This window comes from Anopheles gambiae, chromosome 2 (genome assembly GCF_943734735.2).
Source record: "Anopheles gambiae chromosome 2, idAnoGambNW_F1_1, whole genome shotgun sequence".
NCBI lineage: Eukaryota > Metazoa > Arthropoda > Insecta > Diptera > Culicidae > Anopheles > Anopheles gambiae.
Window position 1 is genome coordinate 97,126,075 of NC_064601.1, and position 24,176 is coordinate 97,150,250.

At 46.3% G+C, this 24,176-nt stretch overlaps 6 protein-coding genes and 1 long non-coding RNA gene across 8 annotated transcripts; 1 reads left to right on the top strand and 6 right to left on the bottom strand.

Annotated features, from left to right (window-relative positions):
• Positions 1–96: 96 nt before the first annotated feature.
• LOC1276861 (uncharacterized) lies at positions 97–1,224 on the bottom strand. Its single transcript, XR_009764759.1, has 3 exons — positions 1,053–1,224; positions 555–764; positions 97–490 (listed from the first exon to the last, which is right to left on the bottom strand). It is a non-coding gene; the product is annotated as an uncharacterized LOC1276861 (long non-coding RNA).
• Positions 1,225–3,628: 2,404 nt separating this feature from the next.
• Positions 3,629–4,564, bottom strand: LOC3290126 (uncharacterized). Its single transcript, XM_556903.2, has 3 exons — positions 4,405–4,564; positions 4,146–4,343; positions 3,629–4,080 (listed from the first exon to the last, which is right to left on the bottom strand). Exons 1-3 carry the CDS (start codon positions 4,484–4,486, stop codon positions 3,740–3,742), a joined length of 621 nt encoding a protein of 206 aa, XP_556903.2. The 5' UTR covers positions 4,487–4,564; the 3' UTR covers positions 3,629–3,739.
• Positions 4,565–5,523: 959 nt separating this feature from the next.
• Positions 5,524–9,088, bottom strand: LOC4576622 (uncharacterized). The gene is made up of 4 exons (XM_061643842.1): positions 8,742–9,088; positions 6,252–8,587; positions 5,979–6,176; positions 5,524–5,905 (listed from the first exon to the last, which is right to left on the bottom strand). The coding sequence occupies exons 1-2, from the start codon at positions 8,871–8,873 to the stop codon at positions 7,400–7,402; spliced, it is 1,320 nt and encodes a 439-aa protein (XP_061499826.1). The 5' UTR covers positions 8,874–9,088; the 3' UTR covers positions 5,524–5,905; positions 5,979–6,176; positions 6,252–7,399.
• An 816-nt stretch (positions 9,089–9,904) lies between these two features.
• LOC4576623 (uncharacterized) lies at positions 9,905–10,762 on the bottom strand. Its single transcript, XM_001237780.2, has 2 exons — positions 10,444–10,762; positions 9,905–10,344 (listed from the first exon to the last, which is right to left on the bottom strand). Exons 1-2 carry the CDS (start codon positions 10,550–10,552, stop codon positions 10,214–10,216), a joined length of 240 nt encoding a protein of 79 aa, XP_001237781.1. The 5' UTR covers positions 10,553–10,762; the 3' UTR covers positions 9,905–10,213.
• A 509-nt stretch (positions 10,763–11,271) lies between these two features.
• On the top strand, positions 11,272–16,589 carry LOC1276867 (nuclear valosin-containing protein-like). Of its 2 annotated transcripts, none has more exons than XM_061643833.1 (7): positions 11,272–11,488; positions 11,707–12,178; positions 12,274–12,824; positions 12,886–13,388; positions 13,461–14,496; positions 14,577–15,167; positions 16,052–16,589. In XM_061643833.1, the coding sequence occupies exons 1-7, from the start codon at positions 11,429–11,431 to the stop codon at positions 16,106–16,108; spliced, it is 3,270 nt and encodes a 1,089-aa protein (XP_061499817.1). In that variant the 5' UTR covers positions 11,272–11,428; the 3' UTR covers positions 16,109–16,589. The 2 variants fall into 2 exon arrangements, with proteins under 2 accessions (XP_061499817.1, XP_061499818.1); XM_061643834.1 differs by having other exon boundaries at positions 11,707–12,160.
• Positions 16,548–18,073, bottom strand: LOC133390946 (carboxypeptidase B1-like). Its single transcript, XM_001688771.2, has 3 exons — positions 17,375–18,073; positions 17,023–17,291; positions 16,548–16,956 (listed from the first exon to the last, which is right to left on the bottom strand). Exons 1-3 carry the CDS (start codon positions 17,744–17,746, stop codon positions 16,623–16,625), a joined length of 975 nt encoding a protein of 324 aa, XP_001688823.2. The 5' UTR covers positions 17,747–18,073; the 3' UTR covers positions 16,548–16,622.
• A 919-nt stretch (positions 18,074–18,992) lies between these two features.
• On the bottom strand, positions 18,993–21,103 carry LOC1276869 (carboxypeptidase B1). The gene is made up of 3 exons (XM_316270.5): positions 20,582–21,103; positions 20,130–20,345; positions 18,993–20,058 (listed from the first exon to the last, which is right to left on the bottom strand). Exons 1-3 carry the CDS (start codon positions 20,653–20,655, stop codon positions 19,080–19,082), a joined length of 1,269 nt encoding a protein of 422 aa, XP_316270.5. The 5' UTR covers positions 20,656–21,103; the 3' UTR covers positions 18,993–19,079.
• Between the last annotated feature and the right edge of the window lie 3,073 nt (positions 21,104–24,176).

Genomic DNA, 24,176 nt, shown 5'->3' on the forward strand with positions numbered 1-24,176 from the left:
AAATGCAAAGTGAGCAAAATTCAAAACTTAAATATAACTACCTCTCTTTACATTGCAAATTTAAAAGCAAAATCAAAACTCTAGGGCACCAAATGATAAGATGCAATATTTCTTTATATTATATGAAGTATAAAACCCATAAGAATACTATATCCCATAATCACACTATGAGTCTACTCAACAATCACTTTACATTGGGCAATCGTTGAAGAAAACCAAATTATCTATAACTTTAGTAAATGCCATATATAGGGGGACTACCTTTGTAGTATAGTGCTTAAGAGCTAGCTTAAGAAAGGATAGTGTTCTCCATCGTGAAAGACTTCCTTCTTGCCGTTGACCCACACCTTGAGTTTCAGCATGACTGGACGAAACGGGGACAAAAGATTCGGTGTCATCACCCTAGCCAAATCGGTATTTTTGTATTCATTTGCCGAATTCCTGTACTGTGTCCGAGCGCTCGATCTCGTGTTGTTATTACTACCCAGCACTGCAAAGAGGTGATAGGCATCAGTTACACTTCCAATGGATGATAGACACTTCTTTTAACTTACCAATTTCAGACAACTCTTGGTCGTAAGGGTACACATGATTTGACAGCCGAATAAAAACATAAGTCGTTCCTTGAACTCCGATTTTGTAGTACTGAAATTCACCATGATCAACTGTATTATTGAATTTATACAGTAGGCTGCTGGTAGGGATGTATTCCAGTGGATCATTGTATCCCATCTCGGTGTTATACTGTTTACAGCCTTTTATCGCTAAAAATGATAATGTTTCGTTGCAAAAACATATGTACACTTCTTCTTTTTCTTCTTATGGCTCAACAACCGTTGTCGGCCAAGGCCTGCCTGAACCACTTATGGGCTTGGCTTTCAGTGACTTTTGGATTACCCCCCATAACAGGATTGTCAGTCCTACCTATGGCGGCACGGTCTATTCGGGGCTTGAACCCATGACGGGCATGTTCTTAAGTCGCACGAGTTGACGACTGTATCACGAGACCGGCTCATGTACATATGTACACTACAGGGACTTAAACTACTCACCATCAAAGTCGTTCGAATGGCCTGCTCCAACATGCAGCAAACCAATTACTACAAACATCACTACAGCTAACGGTGTGATCATCGTGAATTGTGATCGTGAAGTTTAGATTGGATCAAACTCAGGCTGTATACTAGCCTCGGCTTGCTTCACAATGCACCGACTATTCACTCTTGCAATAGACTAAAATCATTTCTTCGTAATGCTTTATATAGTGGTCAGGACCCCAACTATTCTGGACCATGTTGATAAGGCAACTCACCTTGATCTTTGAAATAATCTTCAAGACAGTGCACGGTAATCATTGCTACAACGCTGTATTTAATAAGTATTTAAGTTAAGAAGACGAAAATAAACCTGAACCCACGAGCTATCTCTCATCTATCTATCATGAGCAAGATCCGCATCATCTACTTACCCAAGAAGAACTGGTAGTTAATAACCATGATTAAAGTGTTTTCTCGCTTCACATGGCAAAATAATGCGAATAGTTTTCTGTTACTAACGTAAATCACTATGAATTGTTAAATAAACATGTAATTCTTGAAATTCTGAGAGGTGAAAAGCTTTATAAATAAGATATCCTAACCATTTTTCTTTTTGGCGTAACAACATAGGCGGTCATGCCGGGCTATACAGGCTTTCGAGCTTTATTCCGTACCACGCAGTCGGATATTCAGTCCTTGCTACGGGGTACGGTTAGCAAAATCTTATGATAAACTGTTACCATGTTAATTCAATGTAAAAATGAAAACTACAAGTCTTTGGATGATAAGATGCAATATCTATATTTATTGTAATAATTATATTTTATGCACTTTAAATATCTTGAATAATTCCATGATCATACTATGAGCCCACTCAACAATCGTTTTACATTGGACAGTCGTAGAAGAAAACCAAAGTTAAATTACGTCGCGTAAATGCCATATAGTTAACTGGTAATTTTTGAGTGTCCATAAATCCTAAGAAAGGATAATCATGACCATCGTGAAACACTTCCTTCTTGCCGTCAACCCACAGCTTAAGCTTCAACATGACTGGACGAAACGGGTTCAACATATTCGGTGTCAGCGCTCTAACCAAATCAGTGTTTTTATTCTCATTTGACGAAGTCCTGTACTGAGTGCGGCCGCCCGATCTCGTGTTCCAATGGCTTCCCACAACTATAAAGCAGCGATATTTATCAGTAATACTTCAACACGCTGTTGTGTATTTTATTTTAAACTTACCTATTTCAGTCACATTCTTGTCGTAAGGATACATATAATTAGAAAGCCGAATAACACCATCATTCGTGCCCAAGACTCCTATTTTGTAGTACTTAAATTCACCATGATCAATTGTATTATTTAGGGTGTTGGTGGGGATGTAATACAGTGGGTCATCGTACCCCATCTCGGTGTTATACTGTTTGCAGCCTTTGATCGCTAAAAACAACATTGTTTTTTTACCAACATGACACCACTACCAAGTACACTTCAGGGACTTTTCTCAAATTACTTACCATCGAAATCGTTACCATGTTCTTCTGCCTCGATGTTTCGCAATCCAATGGCAAGGAGAATTACTACAAATCCAGAAGTGATCATCATGATTGGGAATGTATAAATTGGATATAACTATGCACTCTGACTATGTACTAGTTGCTTCAAGATGCACCGGGAGTGCAGTGTGGTCATAGACTGGAATCATGATTTCCTGATGCCTTATTTAATGGACAAGATCCCAACCATACCTGTTGATAAGGTAATCTACTTTAGTCTTACAAAGTCCATTAATATCTTCAAAGATAAGGCAGACTTAATTGAAAGTTTCTGATATAGTTTTAATAGATTTGAAAGAGAAACTTAACGTCCAACCGCAAAGTGATGTAAGGGGATGCCGCAGTTGAGCTTAAATCCCACAATTGAATTCAATGGTAGAATTTAAAGGTTGAAATAAAGCACTTAGACGTCTAATTAAAAGTGCTCATTAAGTGGTAGCGAATCACTGGAAGCGATCATACACTTTTCTTAAGCTGTACATGATGGTTGAAGAGTTTTAGAGAGAAAAAAAGCTTCTCGTTCTCGTTCTAGGCTGTTTTTCAATCCAGAAATGCCTTCAAGTTCCAACAACTACCGCTCGAAGAATGTGTAACTTTAGTAATTATATCCTAATGAATTGTCCCGCACATTATAGGATGGAGCTGCGCATCCTGAAACTAAGCTACTTCTTGGATGAAAAAAAAAAAAACAAATCGTTTCAATCCTATGTATTTATTTTTATAAAATAGTTTATTACTTATTGCTTCCTCTTTTACTATATGTTGTGAGCTAACTTGAACCGGATGGATTTGTCAGCGGTAACTCACCGTTGACAGGTAACTCACCGTTCATCGTTTGCGCGGTCTACGGGGTTGATCGGTGAACACGCCGCACTTGGTACCCGGCGAGATTAGAGAGCGCGTGTGATAGGGAACGATTGTTTTATGTATCTGTAACCTTACGTTAGAATATATGTTTGATTCTGTGTACTTAAGTTAAAAGAAAAACGCGTGTACCTCAGTGTCTACAACAGAAAGAAAGGAACAAAACACTTTAGAATTATTCACATACAAGAGACATACTTGTCCTATATTACATAAATATGACTCTCTTTTTATCTATTTATCTTCTCTCAATTTTAAATTCGTAGTTTTAAATTCATCTCAATTCACGTACATTCTACCATCTTCGTAACAAATCTTAGCGTACTTATCCACTGGACAATCGTAGAAGTATAACACATCGGTTTTCCACTTAGTAAAGGTCATGTAGTAGAAAGGAATCATTTTCGCATCGTTGAATAATAGGAAAGGGTGATCCTGTCCACTGATCCTAACCTGAATCGTACCATCGTGGAACAGCTCCACCAGAAACACAGTTGGTCGGTTGGCAGACAATAGCATAGGAGTCTGTACCTCGGCAAGCACGGTATTCGTAGCTTGGTTTGATGCAGATCGATGCTGTCGTCTTCCAGCGCTTTTCGTGTTAGTCCATCCTCCAAATACTTGGGGGAAAATACAAACATATTTAATATTTATCTTTTACAGGGTACATATGTTATTAACTTACCGATCTCTATCACCTCCTTGTTGTACGGATACAAGGAATCACCGAAGCGTAGGAATCCGTCGGTGCTTCCTTGCACGGCTATCTTAAAGAACATGGATTTGTTTGTAAATCCCAAGTTTTGCAGATCAGTTATCGGAATGTACGTCAGTGGATCATTATAATTCCCCACATGGCCGTACTGCTTGCAACCTTTAATAACTTTTCGATAAAAAATTAGTAACATGTGTCTGTGTTAAAAACCAATGATTTGAATGCTTACCATCAAAAGAATTGGAATGAAACGCATCAGCTGAAAATAGAGTGCTGATCGCTATAGTCACCACAATAATCAGAGATTTCATGTTGATTTTCTCTAGTCAGACCGATGTGTCTTACCGTTGTAAACTGTAATAGCAATACGTTCGAGATTCTGTTTATATACAGAGCATGGCTTTGCATTCTCCTCTATCGTACCAATGACTGCTGATAAGATAAACATCATCTATAGGTATCTGATCAAAGGAGTTATCATGATATTGTAAATCAGTTGCGATTGATTGTATCAAACGATAATGTTCGATAACAAACGTCGTTAGTAGTGGCTTATTAAACCTCTGTAGAAGATTTCCATTAAAAAAGCCCCTTTAGATTCGTTGTGAAAGTAGATCAAATCTCATATCTTTGTCATACTTTCTCAAGGCTTTAAAACAAACTGGGTTCAATTTAGGATCAACGAACGATAGAAAAGGAACCAGTTGGCCCTCAAGAAATACATCTACCTGTCTGCCGGTTAACACCTTCAGGACCCACTGGTAGAAGATAAGAGTTGTTTGACTTGTTCGTTCGTCATGTTCACATAGGAGATTCAAGATGATAGATATTAGTGCTGGACGATGGTAAGCAGTTCATTGCATCCTTCGAGCACTAGTGAGAGTAAGAGTAGAGTTTTGATATCATTTTTTTGTTTTAAACCAATTGCTTTAATTCCCCATACAAAATCACTTCATAGTTGTGCCTGAAGATAGTGAATCTTAAGTACTTGGAAAAGCCTCTGACGAGTACTTTGTTTAGCTTGCCGGTCGATCATTAGGAATCAGTAATTTTGAGCTCAATCTTACAATCGAACTTGCTGAAGCAGAATTCCTGGGGTCGTCTTACGTATAGCTCAGCAATAGGACCATTTTGATTAGTCTTATCCTATCTTTATGACCTGTAAAGCTTGGCAAACATAATTTCTGATGTTTCGAATATCAAATGACCAAATTATAATAATACAATTGTCACTTGGGTTGTATGATAAGGGTATTTTTGTTGATAATATTGATTAAACAGGGTTTAAAGCCGATCATTCGATACATTCCATTAAGCATAAAAATGAAAACTCCAAGACACATAATAGTAAAATTCAATATGATTTATATGTTATAGATTACAATTCAAATGCGCAACAATCACGATATGATGCCTCTGAACACTTCAACCACTTTGCACTGGAGGACAGTCGTAAAAGATAATCAAATTGCTATCCATCTTTGTAAAGGCCATATAGTTAACCGTGATGTTTCGGGCGTCCATAAACGAGATGAAAGGAAACTGCTGACCGGTGTGCAACACTTCTCGCCTGCCGTTCGTCCACACCTTGAGCATTAGCATCACAGGACGAAACGGGGACAACAGATTCGGTGTTGCCATCTTCACGATGTCGGTGTTTTCAAACTCACCCGTAGACTTGCGGTGCTGATGTCGGGCAATCGTTTTCGTGTTGTTATAGGCTCCCAGTACTACAAGGGTGAGAGAGGTATGGACTCATGCAGTTACCGCTTCAAGTAAGAGACAGGCCGGCGCTGGACTTACCCACTTCTACCACCTCCGTCCCGTAAGGATACACTGAATGGGAAAGCCGAATGACTGCACCAGTCGGTCCCAACACTCCAAACACGTAGTACTTAAATTCCCTCTGATCGACGGCATTAGTAAAGCTGCTGATCGGGATGTAATTCAATGTACCATTGTATCCAAAGGCGGTGTTAAACTGTTTGCAGTCTTTGATCACTGCACACACAAAAACAGGAGAGAAATCGTTCCGAAAAATGTATTTCCAGAGAAAGTCACTTTTAAATCACTTACCATCAAATGCATTCAAACGTAACGTTTCAACGCGAACTAAAGCAATTGCTAGAAGTAGCACTACAGCACTGGGGGCGATCATCCTGTCAGTGGCTGTATCGAATAGAACTGGCTCAATGATGGTTTTGTAGAGTGTCTTTATGCCTGGCAATTGATGTGCATTCTCTTCTGTAATCTGTCTTATTGATTATGCTGATAAGATTTGGATTTAATCCTTTAGAAGCACTAACACTTACGATCTTCAGTATCCAAGTATAGCTAGTACAGTACTCCTAGAGGCTAGAGAGATAAAGAAACTATTTCTGATTTGAATTAAAGCTTAATAAGACAAATACAAACAGCACCCTTTTATTTTTCAAAGCACATTTGCGCGGATAAATGTTTCAGTTTTATTAACCATTTTTTAACCGGCTTTCTTCCTCTCTCTCTCTCTCTCTCTCTCTCTCTCTCTCTCTCTCTCTCTCTCTCTCTCTATCTCTCTCTCTCTCGGGCTCACGCTCTCACCAGACGCAAACGTGGTGTTCCGGGTAACTGCAGCCACGCGCACGCGACACCTCCTCGTATATCTGTTATTTTATGTACATTTCCGAAACGATACGCAAAAAGCATTCAATTTGAGATAGGCTTTAAATTCGTGTATATAATAAGTAGTAAGTGTTTGCATTGGCGTTTCTATTCTAAACTACGGAAATGGGGAGGGGATGGAAAAAAGACTCGTATATACGCGAAAACAAGCACAGTTAGAATGCCAATGTGTGTGTGTGTGCTCCCTGGTGACTGTGAACAAGCCTTAATCATCGTATTATTGCGTAATGTTCCTCCTCCTTAGCGCACCGACACGATGGCGCGTGCGTGGCTGCCTACTGTCGCTTTCCTCGAGGTAATGTTTAGTTTAGTGCTTTCCTTTTATTTCTCGATTTTTTTTTTTGGAGGCGCTATATAAATGGGATGTGTGTATAGGAGGGGAGGAAATCCTTACAAGCCTAGAACGTTAGTATACATATATTGCCGCACCCTTAGTGGCAAAACCCAGTACAACCGGCTTCTGCTGGTAGTGAGTTCAGAAGCGGTCATGGGTTTCCAATTGCTCCCGGAGATGCAGGAAAAAGGGGCTGATGAGGAATTAGTAAGAGGGTGTCGCTGATTGTCTAATCGCTTAGCTTCACTTTCTTGGCAGCGCTTGATCCACCCTCGTGATCTTGTGCCTGTGGCTCCGCTTCATTCCCTTCCAGCGATGATGACGATGATGATGATGGCACAACAGTGGAACTGGATGAGTGAGATTCTGTGTCGGGGTACAGCCGCTTCAGCATGCTGGCCGCCGGGCGAGGTTTCATGCTGCACTGCTTGATCGTGGCCGCTGCCGCCGCTGCCACCGATTCCGTCCGCTCCGGGCCATCGACCGAGGGCGCACCGAACCCGAGCTGATTAATGTTGGCCAGCAGTTCCAGGTTCTTCGTTTCGGACTCGTCCAGCCGGCGGCGTAGCTCCTTAATCTCCCCGCCGTACCGCACGAGCAGCAGGCGCATGTTGCGCATTTCCGCCTTAAACGAGGAGATGTTATGATCGATCCGGTTGATGTCGTACCGCATTTTGCGCGTTTTGTGGTTGATGCGCGCGATCGAACCATTGTTCTCGCAGCTCGCACTGTACGAGCTCTGGCAGTAGAGGCCGGCCAGTGAACCGGCCGCCGACGACGAGGCGGACGATGCGGACGGCGACGGTGACGCAGCAGCTGATGGCGAGGAGCCCGAGGCGCAGGAGGACGACGACGGGAGCACTTTCTGCGCTTTGGGCGAGATGGGCGTCAGCGTCGGTATCACAAACTTGTCGCCGTTGACGTCGCACGGCAGCATTACCTCGTGCTGTATGAAGGCGGCCGCCGGGAACGGCAGATTGTGATGGCCGACCAGCTTCGGGTGGTGCTGCACCCCGATGATCTTCTTCAGCCGGTGCGCTATGTTCTCGTCGAAGTGCTCGATCGCCATAGACGAGATGTCGCGCAGCTCCTGCAGCACCTCGTGCGCCCGGAGCGGCCGGGACGTGTTCTCGATCAGGCCGAGTATGTTTAGGACCTCGTCGATCACCTTGCCCGGGATGAAGCAGCACAGCTCCTTCTCGATGAACTTCGAGTAGGTCATGGACAGCATCGAGATGCGCGTCTCGATGCAGGTGAGGATGTCGGAGTGCTTGGACAGTGGGTGGTTCCGCCGCTCGGATTCACGGCGCGGTAGCTGCGATTTGATCGCCTTCAGGTTCATGTTGTGCTTGCGGATCATCTTGATGAAGCCTCGGTTCAGCAGCGACTGGCAGATGCGATCGATTTTGCGGCAAACCTGGAAGGGGGGAGGGGAAGAGCAAACAAAAAAAGGCATGATGCATGAGACACACGATGCAAGTGGGGTGAGTGTGTCAGGGTTTTGTCCTTGACGAGGGGATTTCGCGGTGCTGCGTTGGCTTCACAACGGAAGTTTCTACGTGGTGACTCACAATGCGCTTCTTGGCAATCTCGTCGTACGATAGGTACTCCAGCACTTGCTCTATCATACAGTCGGGAAGGTCCAGGAAGTTTATGCTCGTGCCACTCGACGCAGCAGCAGGCTCTTCGGCTGCCGTTTCCATTGTACGCAGGGTGCTTTTGTGTTTACGGTAGGCAGAACACTTCTAACACTTCCAACCGTAGGTACGTTTTGCGCGAGTGGTGCCCCTTTTTGTAGAACTTTCTTGGTTGCGTCTTCTGGGGGGGAAAGGCGACAAGCGAGTTTGTTATTTACGTACAATAAATTTAACAAATTGAAAACAAAACAGCGCTGCTGTCAAAAGCAGAAGAAGCTGCTGTTGTGCGGCTTTGCCGATGAACTGTTGTAAGGTTCTGTCTATAATAAAGAGACTTCACTATGGGTAAAACCAGTTTGGTCGTTGAAAGAAATGTTGTTTTTATTAATGTATTTTTCTTAAATACGATAAATTAGTAAATGAACAATCTTTATAGTTTTTTAATTGATGTTTAATAGTTTATGCATATTTTATTCATAAATTCGGCATAGTGTTTTATAATTAAAATTTCGACCCGTCGTGAAAAAAATAAAAAAATGTCCTGATTATTCATTACTACGACATAACACATTTAAATGAGCGTTTTCTCTGAATCACTCGATATAAAATAAAACAAACAAAAATTATGCCTTTGACTAATTAGCCCGTTTTTATCATTATTGCTAATCGAAAACAACCATCCCGGAACATTGATTTATACGAAAAACCGATGTTAACCATGCATGAGACATCGTCATCAATCAAAATGCTCGATTAATACGACAACCTTGTTGGCCGGTATTTCTTATCTAAGCCTAAATAATCCAGCCCAAGTATGTGGTACGTGAACCATCTTCGATAAGGGAACGTGATTCCCCAACGTAAGGTTCCGACATGGGGGGGGGGGGGGGGGAGCGATGCAACCATTTACAGTGACGTTGTCCGGCAAGTTATCATGTTATCAGTTTTCCCACCGTCTGGCACGGCACGAGCAGTGGAAGATAGCGCGGAACTGAAGCTCTCCTGTCATAGATACATTCAATACGGTTGGTATTGGTGGTGATAACGGTACGGCTTCTTGAGCAATTGGTCATCGATAGCAGCCAAATAGTACGGCCTTTTGGTTGGGCTGTTTTATTCCATTGCTTTATATTTCCATTCACATTCACCACGCACACAATAAACACTGAGTGCGGTAGAAAACACAAACACAAAATGGAATTTTCTCTTAAGCGAATTCAGAATACAGAATACAAAAAGAACAGAAAAAGAACATCAGATCCTTGTACAGTAGGATGAAAAGTCGATGAGATTTAACAGTGGTTTTCAGTTGTCCGTAAAATACTTTGTAGTGTGTTTCCCTGCGGGGCTACATTCGCTCCACCGCTTTGGGGCTTTCGGGAGGCATCATCCTCTTCGCACATTGTTCAGGAGCGTGGTAACGTGGAGGCTATATGCTGATCCACCGGTTGAATGCCCAGCAGGTTACCGGTGAAGGGAAGAATCACCTTACAGTTGAAATACCACTGGGCGAGGAATATGGCAAACAGAAACACGTCTACGGGGAGGGGAAAAAACATGCAGACCGTACGTGAATGTTAATGTTTTTGCTTTTGCACGATGACCTAATTGGGTGCACCCCGTGTGGCATACTCACGTATCGTGACTCGTTCCCAGCTTTCCACCATGTATAGCTCCGTTATCATCAAGTACCGAAACCACCAATAGTTGATGAAGCTCAACACCCGGTCCAGCAGCTTAATCATGGTACAGCAGGGATGGGCGCTGAAGGTGTATGTTTACCGGTGGGCACAGTTTCGTTCTCACCGGACGGCTATTCTGGGCGGTTTTATGCTTCTAGAGTTATCTATGCACTGCCGAAAGCGGACTTGATAAATTGGGTGTTTGTGGAGAAAAAGGAAGGAAAAATGAATACAAACACATTGCCCTCGTTTGACAGCAGCTGCGGCGAGGTTTGTGCACTGTTATAAGGCTCTGCGGGTTTCCGTTTATAGCTGAGGGTTGACGTAAAAATAGATTTAAACTCGCTTAATTTTACTCTAAGCGTCCCATATAATTACAATCCAGTATTATTTTGTATGAAAAAACTATCACCAAACAGTTATAACACATTATTTTCAATTGTTTCATTCGCTCGCAGCTCCGCAGCCATTTTTATTGCAGTTCAACCGGCGCAAGTTCATTTCCATTGTTGTTCTGTCCAGTGTGGCCAGATTATTTTGGCGTTTTTCGGCAGGAGCAATGTTGAGAACGCGTAACAAATGAGTAACAAATGAGGTTAGCAATCCTTGAAACAGCATCCCAAGCGTCACAGATTAAGCTTAAACGACTGAAAAATCAAATATCTGTGATTTTCGGTAGGATAAATGAAAAATCGGTAGTTTTAGGGCGGTCATCTGTGAATCGGTAGGCACATAAAAAATAGGAATACAGATAAATCGGTATTTCTGGTCACTCTGGTCACAAAAAAAGGTGCATTCAATATGGTGTCAAACACCGTCAAACGAGCATCCAGTACGGTTCCGCGGCGTGAAGGGTAAATGTAAGCGTTTCGGGGGAAGGAAAAGAAAAGACTAAATCCACTGTAAAAAAACGAACCGCTGTCGGAAAGTGTTTGCACGATGCACCGGAAAACGTCCCCGTTCCCGTACGATCCCATGATAATACCGCGTGTAAAGCAGGTAAGAAACTCACCGCCCCTCGCCGGCCACATTCGCGCGAATTTTTGTTTGTAATAACCCCCGTTCGAGAGGTTATGTTGTAGTGCAGGCGCGTCAGGGGAAGCCGCTACAAGTGCCCCGCACATCGGTCCCTGTTTTCCACCTCACTGATGTGATGATTATTGATTTTCTCTCCCCCTTTTCTGTTTTTTTCCACCGCTTCCTACACTCGAACACAGTATTTGGAGGAAAATGTGCACCAAACGTACGTGGACACCGGGGTGATGGCACGGGAGTTGCAGCAGCGCTACCGCGAGTACAACCGCCGGAAGGCGAATCCGTTCCGCCTGCTGGTGGAGGAAGCGTACCGCACCGTGCTGCACAGCTACGGCCTCGACAGCAATCCCTCGTCGGAGGTGGAGGAGGAAGCCGGCTCCGATGTGGAGGTGATGGACGAGAGCGCTCAGCGCAACCAGATGAGCAACACGCTCACGAGCATGTACATGAACAATCGGGCCCGTGCGGCGGGCGGAGGAGGACCGCCGGTGCCGGATCAGTCCGGGAGTGGGGCGGCCGGCGATGCCATCGACATTAGCAGCGACGAGGAGGAGGGCGAAGGAGGCGGTGGCGGTGGCGAAGGCGAAGGAGGCTCCAGGAAAGCAACAGAGGCGGTGTCCGAATCGGTTTCGGGAGGTGAAAAATTTGTTCAAAGTACAGTCATGCTTCAGTGTTGCTGAGAGGACGGTTTAATGACTCTTTTCTACTCTTACTTACCTTTGTGCACACAAACACACATACATTTACAGAGTTTGTTGCGGGTAATAGACATGTCACCGTGACGAAGCTTACCCGGGTAAACAAAACAGCACGGGACGACGATACGAGCAACGGGAGCGTCGAGAGTACCGGCAATGGAGGCGAAAAGTTCCCACCCCTATCCAAGCGCCGTCGGCTGGAGCTGGCCAATGCGGGTGGGCTGGTGGCAGGTGCTACCAACGGGCAGGCAAGCCGTCATCCCTCTGGCAGCGGCAGCAAAGCGAACCAAAAATCCACAAATGAACAGCACAATCAACAGGCCGGATCGGGCACACCGGCCACCCCTGCCGCAACGTCGTCGGCGGCGGCGGGCGGGCAGCGGTCGAAAAAGTTCCGCAAAGAGATTGTGCCCCGCATGGTGGACATCACGTTCGACGATGTGGGCGGCATGGATCACATACTGAAGAATCTGTGCGAGCTGCTGCTGCACGTGATACACCCGGAAATCTATCGGTATCTGGGGTTGCCACCACCGCGCGGGTTCTTGCTCCATGGTCCACCCGGCTCGGGCAAAACACTGCTGGCACAAGCGATCGCGGGGGTAAGGCTCTATTAGAAATGCATTTTTTGTATTATTTTAACAAAATTTTCTCGCCCTGCAGCAACTGAATGTTCGGCTTATTGAGGTCCCTGCCACGGAGCTGGTGGCGGGCGTGTCGGGCGAATCGGAGGAACGAATCCGCGACGTGTTCGAACAGGCCGCCTCCCTCTCGCCGTGCGTACTGTTCATCGACGAGATCGATGCGATCTCGTCGAACCGTGTCAACGCGCAGAAGGACATGGAGCGGCGCATCGTCGCGCAGCTGCTGAGCAGCATGGATGCGCTCGGCAAGCAGGAGGGCGGCGAGGGCGTGATCGTGATCGGGGCGACCAATCGGGCCGACGCGCTCGATCCGGCCCTGCGGCGGGTCGGCCGGTTCGATCAGGAAATTTCGCTCGGCATTCCGGACCGCGAGGCGCGCAAGCAGATACTGCGCATTATCTGCTGGAAGCTGCGGATCAGCGATACGATCGATTACGGCGAGCTGGCGAAGCTGACGCCCGGTTACGTGGGGGCCGATCTGCTGGCGCTTGCGATACGGGCGGCCAACAATGCCATCAAACGGTAAGGGAAAATTACTTAAACCGGGGAATGAAAAAGGAGCATTAAATTATGTTTTCTTTTTTTTTTTGGCAGGCTGTTCACCGAACGGGAGTGGAAATTACTGCAACAAGAGCCGGAACAAATCGCCGACGAAGATGTGGTGGCGATTGACGACGAGCCGGAAGAGGTGGTTAACCTTGACGACGATAAGGATGAACCGAAGGAGGCAGAAACAAAGCCAGCTGACGCAACAAATGAAGCAGGGACGAGTAAAGCAGCTGAAAGCACTGCGGAGGAGAGCAAGAATGAGCCCGAACAGGGTGTAGCGGACTCGACACAGATCACCGAACCGGTAGCCCCTGTAGAACCGGACGCAGCAACAGCACCAACAGAAACGACAACAGAAACAGAGCCAGCAGCCGCGGCATCTTCGGAGAAAACACAAGAAAAGGTCACAACAAACGATGCCGACGCGGAAAAGATGGACGTCGATTCGGACCAGTTGCCCACAGCCAGCACGGTAGAGCCGCCGGTTGATACAGCGGTTGCCGAAGCAGAAAAGCAAGCCACCGTTGAGCAATCCGACATTGCAATGGAGGAAACTAAGAGCGATAATCAAACAACAGAGCAGGCGGAAAGCAGCATCACCACAGTCGTCCCAGCAGAGGAAGCACCGAAGGAAGCGGACGGTGCTGATACCACAGTTTCAAAACCCTCCTCCGTCCCCCAGAAGCAAGAGCTGACCCTGCAGCAGCTGCTCGATCTGCTCCTAAACCAACAGAACGCACTGCCCGTCACCAAGCTCGAGGGACTTTGCATCGAGCGGGACGATTTCATCGAGGCGCTGAAAACGGTACAACCGTCGGCGAAGCGGGAAGGCTTCATCACCGTGCCGGACGTGACGTGGAACGATATCGGTTCACTCGGCGACATACGGGAGGAGCTGAAGCTTGCGATACTGGCGCCGGTTAAGTTCCCCCATCGGTTGAAGCTACTGGGACTGACGGCTCCGTCCGGTGTGCTGCTCTGTGGGCCGCCCGGGTGCGGCAAAACCCTTCTTGCCAAAGCGGTCGCCAACGAGGCGGGAATTAACTTCATCTCCGTCAAGGGACCGGAACTGCTGAACATGGTACGGTTTGGGACGACTTTTTGTCTAAATCATTTTAAAAGTATAACATTTTATTAATGCTTTTTGGTCTCTTTACACAGTACGTCGGTGAATCGGAGCGTGCCGTGCGGCAGTGCTTTCAGCGTGCCCGCAATTCTGCCCCCTGTGTCATCTTTTTCGACGAGTTCGACTCGCTCTGCCCGAAGCGTTCCGACACGGCGGAGGGCAGTGCGGGGACGCGCGTCGTCAACCAGCTGCTGACGGAGATGGACGGCATCGAGGAGCGCAAGGGTGTGTTCCTGATGGCGGCCACCAATCGGCCCGACATCGTCGATCCGGCCGTGCTGCGTCCCGGTCGGTTGGACAAGATTCTGTACGTCGGACTGCCGGCCAAGGAGGATCGGGTGGATATATTGCGTGCGCTGACGAAGAATCGCACCCAGCCACGGCTCGCGGACGACGTGGAGCTGGAGAAGGTGGCTGAACTTACCGAAGGCTACACTGGGGCCGATTTGGCTGGGCTGGTGCGGCAAGCGTCGCTGCAAACGCTTAAAGATTCTATTGTGGCGAGCAGCTTACAGGAGGAGACGGCTGGAGGGGAAACGACCGCCGAGGATGAGCTGTCGTTGATGGTTCGGTTCGAACACTTTACCCAAGCGATACGCAACATCAAACCATCGGTTAATGCTGAGGTAAGGCTGTTTTTATTGGCATCCAGTGCTGCAAAATGTCATGAGCATCACGAGATATTTACCAACGAAAATATTGAACATATCCGTGATAGCTGGATGCTCATTGCTGTTACTCAATGCAAATGTGTCATGACATGCTGGCTGCTGGCTGTGAACAGTGCTGCCAAATGCCACTGTTTCAATCATCAACACTCAGTCATGATTGAAGCGAAGCTCAAATCATCTCACGCTCACAACTGAGATGATCAGAGGTGACACTCAAACAGTTGGTGACGTTTTGTTTAGCATCCAACTCCTGGTCACTCACTTGGTCATGACCTTTTCTGTCGGTGATAATCACGACATTCTTGGCACATAGTGGGCGTGTCGGTCCCAAGCAACAAAATGAGTTCTCGCTCTGTCTGCTTTAATGATCTGTTGGGTAGAATGATAAAGCTTTTGAGCGAGAAGTATGCTCATTTTGTTGCTTGGAATCACTCGCACGCATCGCATATCTCCCATGACTATCGTGTTGATCACTGACCAAGAGTTGGTTACTCAAAATGTCACCAAGCATGTGATGGCCGCACCTACTGTTTGAGTCTCACCTCTGATCATCACAGCAGAGCTCGCGACGCTGACATGATTTTGTGTCAGCCGGAGTTTCCCATGACTATGTCAGTGACATTTTGCAGAAATGTTCACAGTGAAAAAAGTCATGACATAGTGACTGATCAAGCGATGATCACAAAAATGTCACGAAGCATGTATTGATCACACGAATCGTTTTGAAAATCACCTTCAGTCAGAGTTTTTTATGACATTGATAATGACATTTTGCAGCACTGATTGGCATGTAACGCTTGAATATCGTTCGCTAACTATCTTTTTTTTATCATTTTCAGGACAAAAAGCATTACGAAAAGTTACGCCTCAAGTATGGCGTTAATCTCATGGCTTAAAAAAAGGGGAAAAGCCTCACGATCCATCATCGGTCACAATCGGAATGAATTTTCTCATCTTCGATCGTCAAATACCGCACCTTTGTTTTGTCATCATCATCATCATCATCATCATTTTGAACTTGTAAATGTGAACTTCGCGTGGCGCGCAACCGTTTTTTCGGTTTAGTTTGGTTTTGTTTGCAGTAAATGAGTATCACAAAATCACATTCTTCGGATTTCGCAAACAAACTTGCGGTATTTAGCGTTGAAAAAAAAACAGGATAATAATTTAAGATGAATTTAGTTCGTAAGCTTGCCCTTCTTCGTTTCCGTAATTCGCTGTTTGTGAGCTGTTAACGTGTAACGTAAGCATTGCGGGGATTGTCGCAGACCCGCTGCACGTGCGCGGCTCCCTAAAACCTGACACTTTAATGTAACAAATCGTACGAAATACCAATAAAAAACAAACAAGGACACCCTGTATTTTAACAGAACAGAACACCCCCTGCGCCTGTTTTGATGAATGGGCGCGTCAGCGTAGATGCAGCGTACCGCTGCCCTTCAGCACGGAACGGAAGCTGGAAGCGAGACAGTTCACCATCGCCCCGATACCGATCCAGCTTTCCTCGCAGATCCGTTCGATGTTCGCCTCCGGCGGATGGAAACCCTTCGAGGCGACCTCCATCACGAGCGCCACCGGTACCTTCTCGATGTCGTGCGCATAGTCGATGCTCGACCCACCGACCGGTCGGTTCAGCACGGTCGAAGCACTGCCACACCGGTACCGCACCCCGGTAGCCTTCTTCATCGCTTCCACGCCCGCCTCCGCAATCGTGTGCTGCATCTGCCAGTTGCGGGGCAGTGTCCTTAAAAAAGGCAAAGACGAACATTAAAAAAAAAAAGCGAAACCGCACTAAAAATCCTTCCCGCACCTGGTGTAAGCACGCGGATAGAGTATCGCTTTCGCGTACGAGTGGAGCGAAAGGTAGAACTTGCACGCAGGCCGCAGCTTGCGAAATAGGTCACGCACGTTTTTCGTTTCCCGCTCGGAGAATGGGCGCTCGCCCCGGTACAGCAGCGAGCAGAACCGGGCGCTACCAATCGTCCACGCCACGTTAAAGTTGCGATTGCAGTCAACGCCGACACAGCTGCGCCGATGGCGTGGCCCCAGCGGTCGCCGTGTTTTGCGCCACATTTTGTTCTACACACAAGAAAAGAAACGCCCACGTGGAAATGACAGTCAAAGTAGTCGTGTTTTACAGGATCCCAATCAGTTCCACTCACATGCTCACGGCTGTACTCGTACCCGTCCGGGTTGAGCAGCGGCAGTATGATCCACTCGAAGCTGCGGAAACTTTTCGCACTAATTTCGTCCTTCTCGATCAGCTGGCGGACGATAAACAGTGCCACCGAGACGGTTATCCACTCCCGGGCATGGATGCCGGCATCGATCAGGATGCACCAACGGTTCGGGCGCTTCTGCTCCCGCACATCGTGGCAGATGCGGACGGTCAGAATTTCGCGCCCCTCGTACGATTCCGCCCGGGAGAACACTTCAATTTTGCTCGAGTGCTGCTGGAGCAGCGTGTCCAGGTACTGCTTGATGTCCCGGTGGCTTTGGTAGGTCTGGAACAGCTTGGATGAATCGAACGACATGTTGTGGGAGATGGCGGGAGAGCTACTAGACTTGCGGGTTCGGTTGCTTAGTAGGCTACGACTACGCGTTGCTCCGGGCAAACGTCACAACTATCGTCAGTTCAGGAGGTAACGATTAACGCTTTTTTGCTCCATTTTAACACAACTAATCACTATTTTATTATAATTTTAGCTTAAAACTCAACATTTTCTACTCCAAAAAAAGCCACGTCCGTTTCGCGCTGAAAACAAACAACCACTAAACCCGAGTTGGAGTTGGTCCTGCCAGCGACGAAGTTTCTGTTCCAAAATTCGGCTGTACGCCTCGACATGGAACACCCACATTTACTACTAACCACCCCCCGCGAGAGAACAACAACACCGTTTTCGAGTTGTAACAGACGAAGGAAAAAAGAAGCCGAAGAAAATGTATGTAACACGCGCCTCCGCTAACGCCACCCGGAAGAGGCTACACGGCACGGCCGTTTGGGCCTGCAGTGGCGCAAGCATTGTCAAAGCAGATAAAGGTAAATAGCACGAAAGCCGCCCCACACACACACGGCAAACGGCAATCAAAACCCTTCCTTTTCTGCGGCTATGCTTTCAGTTATGCGCGTGCCGTTTGGTGCTAGAGGTCGTTAGTGCGAACCGAACCTGCTGGAGCGTTAGTTATCAATGAAAAATGGAAATGTGAGTGTACGGGCGAGGGCTGCAAACACGGTCCATGGGGTTCTGGAAGGCATTCCAGCACTACCCCGGTTCGGGACGGTCGATCGATTTGCCAACCCCACTTCCGGAAGGGTTCATTGTTTGACTTGTGGACCTGTGGAAGAGAGAGAGAGTGTGGGGGGAACGCCATTTACTCTGTTACAACTAGGAAAGGGGGAAGTTTCATTGACGACTACAGTGAGCTCGGAACGACTGGCTGGCGATGTAATCAAAGGCTAGCAATCGCCACACCACACCATTCCGAGGGGGTTCGTCGTCTGTTACTTCTGCACGTTCGATTAAATCGATTACTTCCTTCGGGAAAGGGATAGAGCTGTCCAAGCTAAGGCCTGTTAATGCTCCACTTTGGAGGTAAAAGTTTTCCCTCCAACACGAGTCATTAAGATTCGCCTTTATAACGGTGTGGACCACCTTCCCCCCTCCAAAGCGCACCCATCAACGGGTTGACATTGATCCAACAACTCCAGCACGCCGAAAATCCAGGTTACTGGGGCCCCACATTTTCGGCAGCACTTAATCATCCTACCAACAAGCCGGATTTAACGGACTAATCATTTTATTGCACCCGAGCCCGGGTAGAAACAGATAAATAATAACAGCTACTCTGTGCGCCGCGCACACCCGTTCAGCTGTAGTTTCGCGCCACCTCCAACGCCATCGCTCGCACGCCCACGAACGTTTCCTTCACGATCTCTTCGATGCGCGTCGGCGGTGGATTGAAGCCCTGCGAACCACCGCCCGGCAGTTCCATCGTCATCGAAATCGGCACATCGGCGACGGCATACGCGTAATCATCACTGCCCCCAGCGGCCGCATACAGCACATTGGTGGAGCTACCGACCGTATAGGTCGACCCGGTCGCTTGCTCAATCGCACGTGCTCCAGCCTGCGCAACGGCATCAACCTTCTCCCAGTCCTCCGGCAACTCCGACGTCCATCCCCACGGGTACAGCAGGTACTGACCGTACGTGTGCAGCGACAGGTAGAACTTGCAGCGTCCCTTCAACCTCAGCAGCTCGTCCCGGATGGCGCGTGTCTCCGGTTCAGAGAACGACTGCTCCCCGTGGTATGTGTCGGAGCAGGGCTGATTCGAGGCACCGACCTCCGCCCAGTGGAAGTCGTAGTTGCGGTTACCATCGACGCCGACACAGTTACGTCCGGCCGGACGGCGTGTTTTGCGCCACAGGCGTTCCCGCTCGTGACTGTACTCGTACCCGTCCGGATTGGCAATTGGCACGATCGTCCAGGTAAGCCCGGCTAGTAGATCCTGATGCTGGGCGGCATTCTCCACCAGCTCGCTGATCAGATACATCGCCATGGCAGGTGCGGCCCATTCACGCGCATGAATGCCAGCATCAACGAACACGACCGGTTTGGAGCTGTTCGGGTGCGATTTGTAGAGCGACGGGGACTGGATGGTGACGGCCGGGATTGGGCGTCCTTCGTAGGATTTGCCAATTTCGGCAACGGTTACAAAGCTGGAGTACTTCTTCGCGAGTGTGTTGATGTAGTCGATCATTTCATTGTACCGCAGGTACTTGTTGAGGGGAAGACCCTGCGAAGGAGTCACCCGTTTGGTACCGTACAGATGATCATCTTGCACACTGGAGGATAGAGAAACATTGAGTTAATTGTTGGGATCTTTCCATTGGAACTGAATCATAGGGCTACTAACCGTTCGAAATCGTGAATCAGTTCCCGGTGGCGCAACTTCTGGGCCTTCAGCAGCTGACGGAAGTAGTTCAATTGTGCCGGAGGCACCAGCACCCGTGCCTCGGAACCAACCAAACGATCAAGCTTCCAGAAGTCAAGATCCTGGGCGGACTGTTGCAGCTCGCGCAGGAAGTCCACCTGCTGCTGGTTGTTCTGCTCCACAGAGTAGAGCTTGTAGCTGCGGGTGTTTGCGAGAGAAGCCAGAAGTTAGTTTACGTTTCGTAAGAGCTTATCACCGCAATCGATCGATGTGCCCATTTCCACCAGGCACCACACGTTATCAAAAAAGGGGAATGCACAGTCGCTCGGCTGTAGGCGAAAGGTAAACGACACCTCCCCATAACCATAACATCGAAGCAACCATCGATCGATTGAACCTGAGCGGCAATCTTTCAATTATTCAGCGCGACTCACCCACTGTACGATTGGCGGCCAGCGGTACCTCCAATTACCGCGAGCGAAACCGCCACCAGCACTGGAAACCGCATGCTGTATGTATCTTGGGAGAAATAAGCAGAACACGACACTGCACCTTCTCAGAATGACCACCGAATGCCGACTGGCTGCATCGTCCGTGTCGAGCGCTTCGTTTTATAATGAAAGGCTAATCGATTCGGGGACCACTTTAAAAACTGAGGCCTGCTACCTCCCCTTGGGAGTTGGAACTGTTTGCCGATGGTATTTGCCGATAAGCGATTTGCAATGCGGCCACTTTGGTGTGCCACTTGTTTGGTAGCACCGTCACCACTACTGGGAGCGGGCTTTAGGGTAGTATGAAAGGTAGTAGGCGAGGTTTAAAAAAGCGCACTGGAGCGGCCCTCCCAATGAGTGACTGAGATGGTTGCACGCGTCGATCGACAGGTGGCGGGCAACCGTTTTCGGTAGCATCCAGCTGTGCGTTCGTGTATCGTTTCAAGTACAACTTGAAGAGTAGGCCTTGATGACGGAAAGGGGTTGTTGTTATTGATGTGAGCGGTGTGGGTGTGTGTGTTACTTTCACTGCTGGGTGGGGTTAGAGATCTGTGACCAAAGTCGTTATAATAAGTCGATGACAGTTTACTGTAATACGAAGAGACATTAGGCGTCTCCATCGACTTATCCGACACGTGCATTGGCGTACAAAAATAGGAAAGCTTCGAGGTAGATAGAGCTGGCTTTTTGTTATCTACTGAGCTTGTTCTATTTGTTTACCGCTTTTGCTACCGCTGCTCGAGTGGAAGTCTGGCACACTTCACATATCTGCAGGATGATAAGCTTTTACAGCTTTATGCTTCGTGTACCGTGAACGTACGTAAACGTGCCAAACGAGGCAAACCTTTTACAGGTTTACTACAGGTTAATCAGTCACTTCACTTGCCTTGAAGTGGGTGGGATTTCTTCTATTTACATCCGATCCGATTAGCAGGAAATTGCACGTCTCGAGAGTCTTGTGCTGGAGCGAATGGGTTGTAACAATGAACACGATTCTTGCGATGACTTGGAAAATGTCTTTTCAAGAGGGTCTGGGAATTTACAAACACGTCTTATACCAGACTTATTTTGAGATTGTCGGTGCATAGTTTTTTGTGATAGCGAAGTCTTCTGCTGACTGGTTAGTGTATTCAAACTTCTCTTGTAAAGGGATACGAATGGAATGCTTTCACAGGTTGTCTTCTGAGACAAAACAAACAGAAGTGTTGATAGTGACAGACCAGACAGCCCGACGCTGGTGTAAATTAATCATGGATTAATCAGGCTTCATTGCCAATCGCAAGCGATCGTAATCTTAGCAGAGAGCGGCATAGTAGGTTAAGCAAGTAAACAGCTCGTTGGCGCAAGGAGTGGCATGTTGTTTGTGACAAAAGCTCTTAAAATAGAGTGCATAGAGAGTGAAGGACCGTGTTCACTCTTTGCTTGCTTAAAGCAGCGATGTCAAACTCATTGTGTACTACGCAGGGCAATGTGTACGATGTATGAAAATTGATTCGAAAGCATTTATTTCCATTGCATGCTGGGAATTACAGTTACATTATAAACAGTTAACACTTTTAAACCTTTTTTAGTTTAATTGAATAAACTTATTTCAACAGAAGCTTCTCCATTTGTTGATGGGTTAATGGGCGATTTCTTTAAAATTTCAATTTTTTTGGTGCCAACTAATTAGATATAGTACACGTGATAGGATCTCGATCTGCCTTAGATATAACAGTTTTTAATAATGTCTAACATGGTTATTTAAACCATTGAAGAATAGACTTTTAGAAGAGAAATCTTCTTCTTCTTCTTTGGCACAACAACCGCTGTCGGTCAAGGCCTGCCAGTACCCACTAGTGAAGTGAGCTTGACTTTCAGCGACTTATTGTTACCATAGCAGGATAGTCAGTCCTACGTATGGGGGCACGGTCTATTTGGGACTTGAATCCATGACGGGCATGTTGTTACGTCGTACGAGTTGACGATGGGTGTACCACCAGACCGGCCCAAAGAGAAGAGACCACCGATGAAAATTGTACTAGTTTAATAAATTTAGTAGATGTGTCTTTATCCAGATAATGGCGATTTCTCAGTAACAACTGAACCGTTTTGATATCCAATCTGTTTGTATAGGTATTGATTGTGAACAGCAATGTGTACGATAGGAATCGTGAAATGAAAATGCTGATCCTCAACGCTGCCTCATCGAAAGCTAGGAATCGTTTGTGAAATGTAATACAGTCGTTGCCACCAAATTTTGGCTCTAAGGCATCAATTTTTTACAGTGCGCATGAATTTTTGCCTCTAAGGCAGCTGTGTCAAACTCATTTCATCAGAGGGCCGCAAGTACAAATTTTCAGTGATTCGCGGGCCGCAAAATGGAGAATGGAAAAAAATACCCAATAGTTATGTAAAGTACTATTTAGATTTTTATTTTTAATCTAATTGATTTTTTGTACTACTCGCCTCTTATCTGGAATCGTTTGTGATGTACAAATTCACGATGTTATTTTTATATGTGCTCTTTTTTATATTAGAAAAAATGTTTATTGTACTTTCAATGTCATTATTAAAATAGGATATTTTTCATTACTTGCGTTCTCTTACGGCAGTTGTGCTAGCAAATATCTGTCAAACACACTTTTTCACTGAAGTAGCGGAAGTCTAGCAGCCTGTGGTGAATCTTTTTCATGCAATCCAAACTATCCATCGCTGAATGAATAACAAAAATATTTGCATGTGTAAACAGCTTTATTTTTCAAAATTGTTGCTTTTATCGTACACGAGGGCTTTCTATCGTTTTTAGTGTGTCGTAGGAAGTTCCGTTCTGTTCGCTGTCATTCCTATTTTTTGCAGTTCTTGTAGATTAGATGATTTCACCCGAGATAAGCCTAATTTTAAACTGTTTACACTTGTAATTTTTTGACAGATCAAGGAAAAAATTGTAATAACTCGTGTTTATACATTATTTTTCGCTAATTTCCAAGTTCCAAGTGTTCTGGTGGCATATTCATTTCTTATAACAATATATATTCGTATTTGAGGAATAATTTTTTTTTAATAACGATAAATTTATCTTGCTTTTATCTTTTATCTTTTTTATTGCCGGTCTGGTGGTACAGTCGTCAACTCGATCGACTTAACAACATGCCCGTCATGGGTTCAAGCCCCGAATAGACCGTGCCCCCATACGTAGGACTGACTATCCTGCTATGGTAACAATAAGTCACTGAAAGCCCAAGCTCACTTCACTAGTGGGTACAGACAGGCCTTGACCGACATCGGTTGTTGAGCCAAAGAAGAAGAAGAAGAATTTTATCTGACAAAGATTCGTGGAGTGTGATCCCATACAGATCGGCAAATCTGTTTTTGACACTTGAAGGGAGATGATTCACGAATTGAGGAATTGAGGACTGTGTGAGCTTATCTATTAATTAGCTTTGTATTGCAAGGCTTCGGCATTTCGATTGTTTTTATCCTTGATCTAAATCCCTTAGGCTTAAGCGTAATCATATAATTTTTGTTTTAATTTTTGGAGAGGTTGGAAAGTACATTA

Excerpts from the sequence above, each read along its gene's own strand:
- LOC1276869 (XM_316270.5), bottom strand. The coding sequence starts at position 20,655 with ATGCGGTTTCCAGTGCTGGTGGCGGTTTCGCTCGCGGTAATTGGAGGT. Across the intron at positions 20,346-20,581 it reads GGCCGCCAATCGTACAGTGG|CTACAAGCTCTACTCTGTGG; the intron begins GTGAGTCGCGCT and ends AAACACCCGCAG. Across the intron at positions 20,059-20,129 it reads CTGATTCACGATTTCGAACG|TGTGCAAGATGATCATCTGT; the intron begins GTTAGTAGCCCT and ends TCTATCCTCCAG.
- LOC1276867 (XM_061643833.1), top strand. The coding sequence starts at position 11,429 with ATGCACCGGAAAACGTCCCCGTTCCCGTACGATCCCATGATAATACCG. Across the intron at positions 13,389-13,460 it reads GCCAACAATGCCATCAAACG|GCTGTTCACCGAACGGGAGT; the intron begins GTAAGGGAAAAT and ends TTTTTTTGGCAG. Across the intron at positions 14,497-14,576 it reads GACCGGAACTGCTGAACATG|TACGTCGGTGAATCGGAGCG; the intron begins GTACGGTTTGGG and ends CTCTTTACACAG.
- LOC133390946 (XM_001688771.2), bottom strand. The coding sequence starts at position 17,746 with ATGTCGTTCGATTCATCCAAGCTGTTCCAGACCTACCAAAGCCACCGG. Across the intron at positions 17,292-17,374 it reads ACGAGTACAGCCGTGAGCAT|AACAAAATGTGGCGCAAAAC; the intron begins GTGAGTGGAACT and ends TCTTGTGTGTAG. Across the intron at positions 16,957-17,022 it reads TATCCGCGTGCTTACACCAG|GACACTGCCCCGCAACTGGC; the intron begins GTGCGGGAAGGA and ends GCCTTTTTTAAG.
- LOC4576622 (XM_061643842.1), bottom strand. The coding sequence starts at position 8,873 with ATGGAAACGGCAGCCGAAGAGCCTGCTGCTGCGTCGAGTGGCACGAGC. Across the intron at positions 8,588-8,741 it reads AGATTGCCAAGAAGCGCATT|GTTTGCCGCAAAATCGATCG; the intron begins GTGAGTCACCAC and ends CCCCCCTTCCAG.
- LOC4576623 (XM_001237780.2), bottom strand. The coding sequence starts at position 10,552 with ATGATTAAGCTGCTGGACCGGGTGTTGAGCTTCATCAACTATTGGTGG. Across the intron at positions 10,345-10,443 it reads CTGGGAACGAGTCACGATAC|ACGTGTTTCTGTTTGCCATA; the intron begins GTGAGTATGCCA and ends CCCTCCCCGTAG.
- LOC3290126 (XM_556903.2), bottom strand. The coding sequence starts at position 4,486 with ATGAAATCTCTGATTATTGTGGTGACTATAGCGATCAGCACTCTATTT. Across the intron at positions 4,344-4,404 it reads TCATTCCAATTCTTTTGATG|TTATTAAAGGTTGCAAGCAG; the intron begins GTAAGCATTCAA and ends TTTATCGAAAAG. Across the intron at positions 4,081-4,145 it reads CAAGGAGGTGATAGAGATCG|TATTTGGAGGATGGACTAAC; the intron begins GTAAGTTAATAA and ends TTTTCCCCCAAG.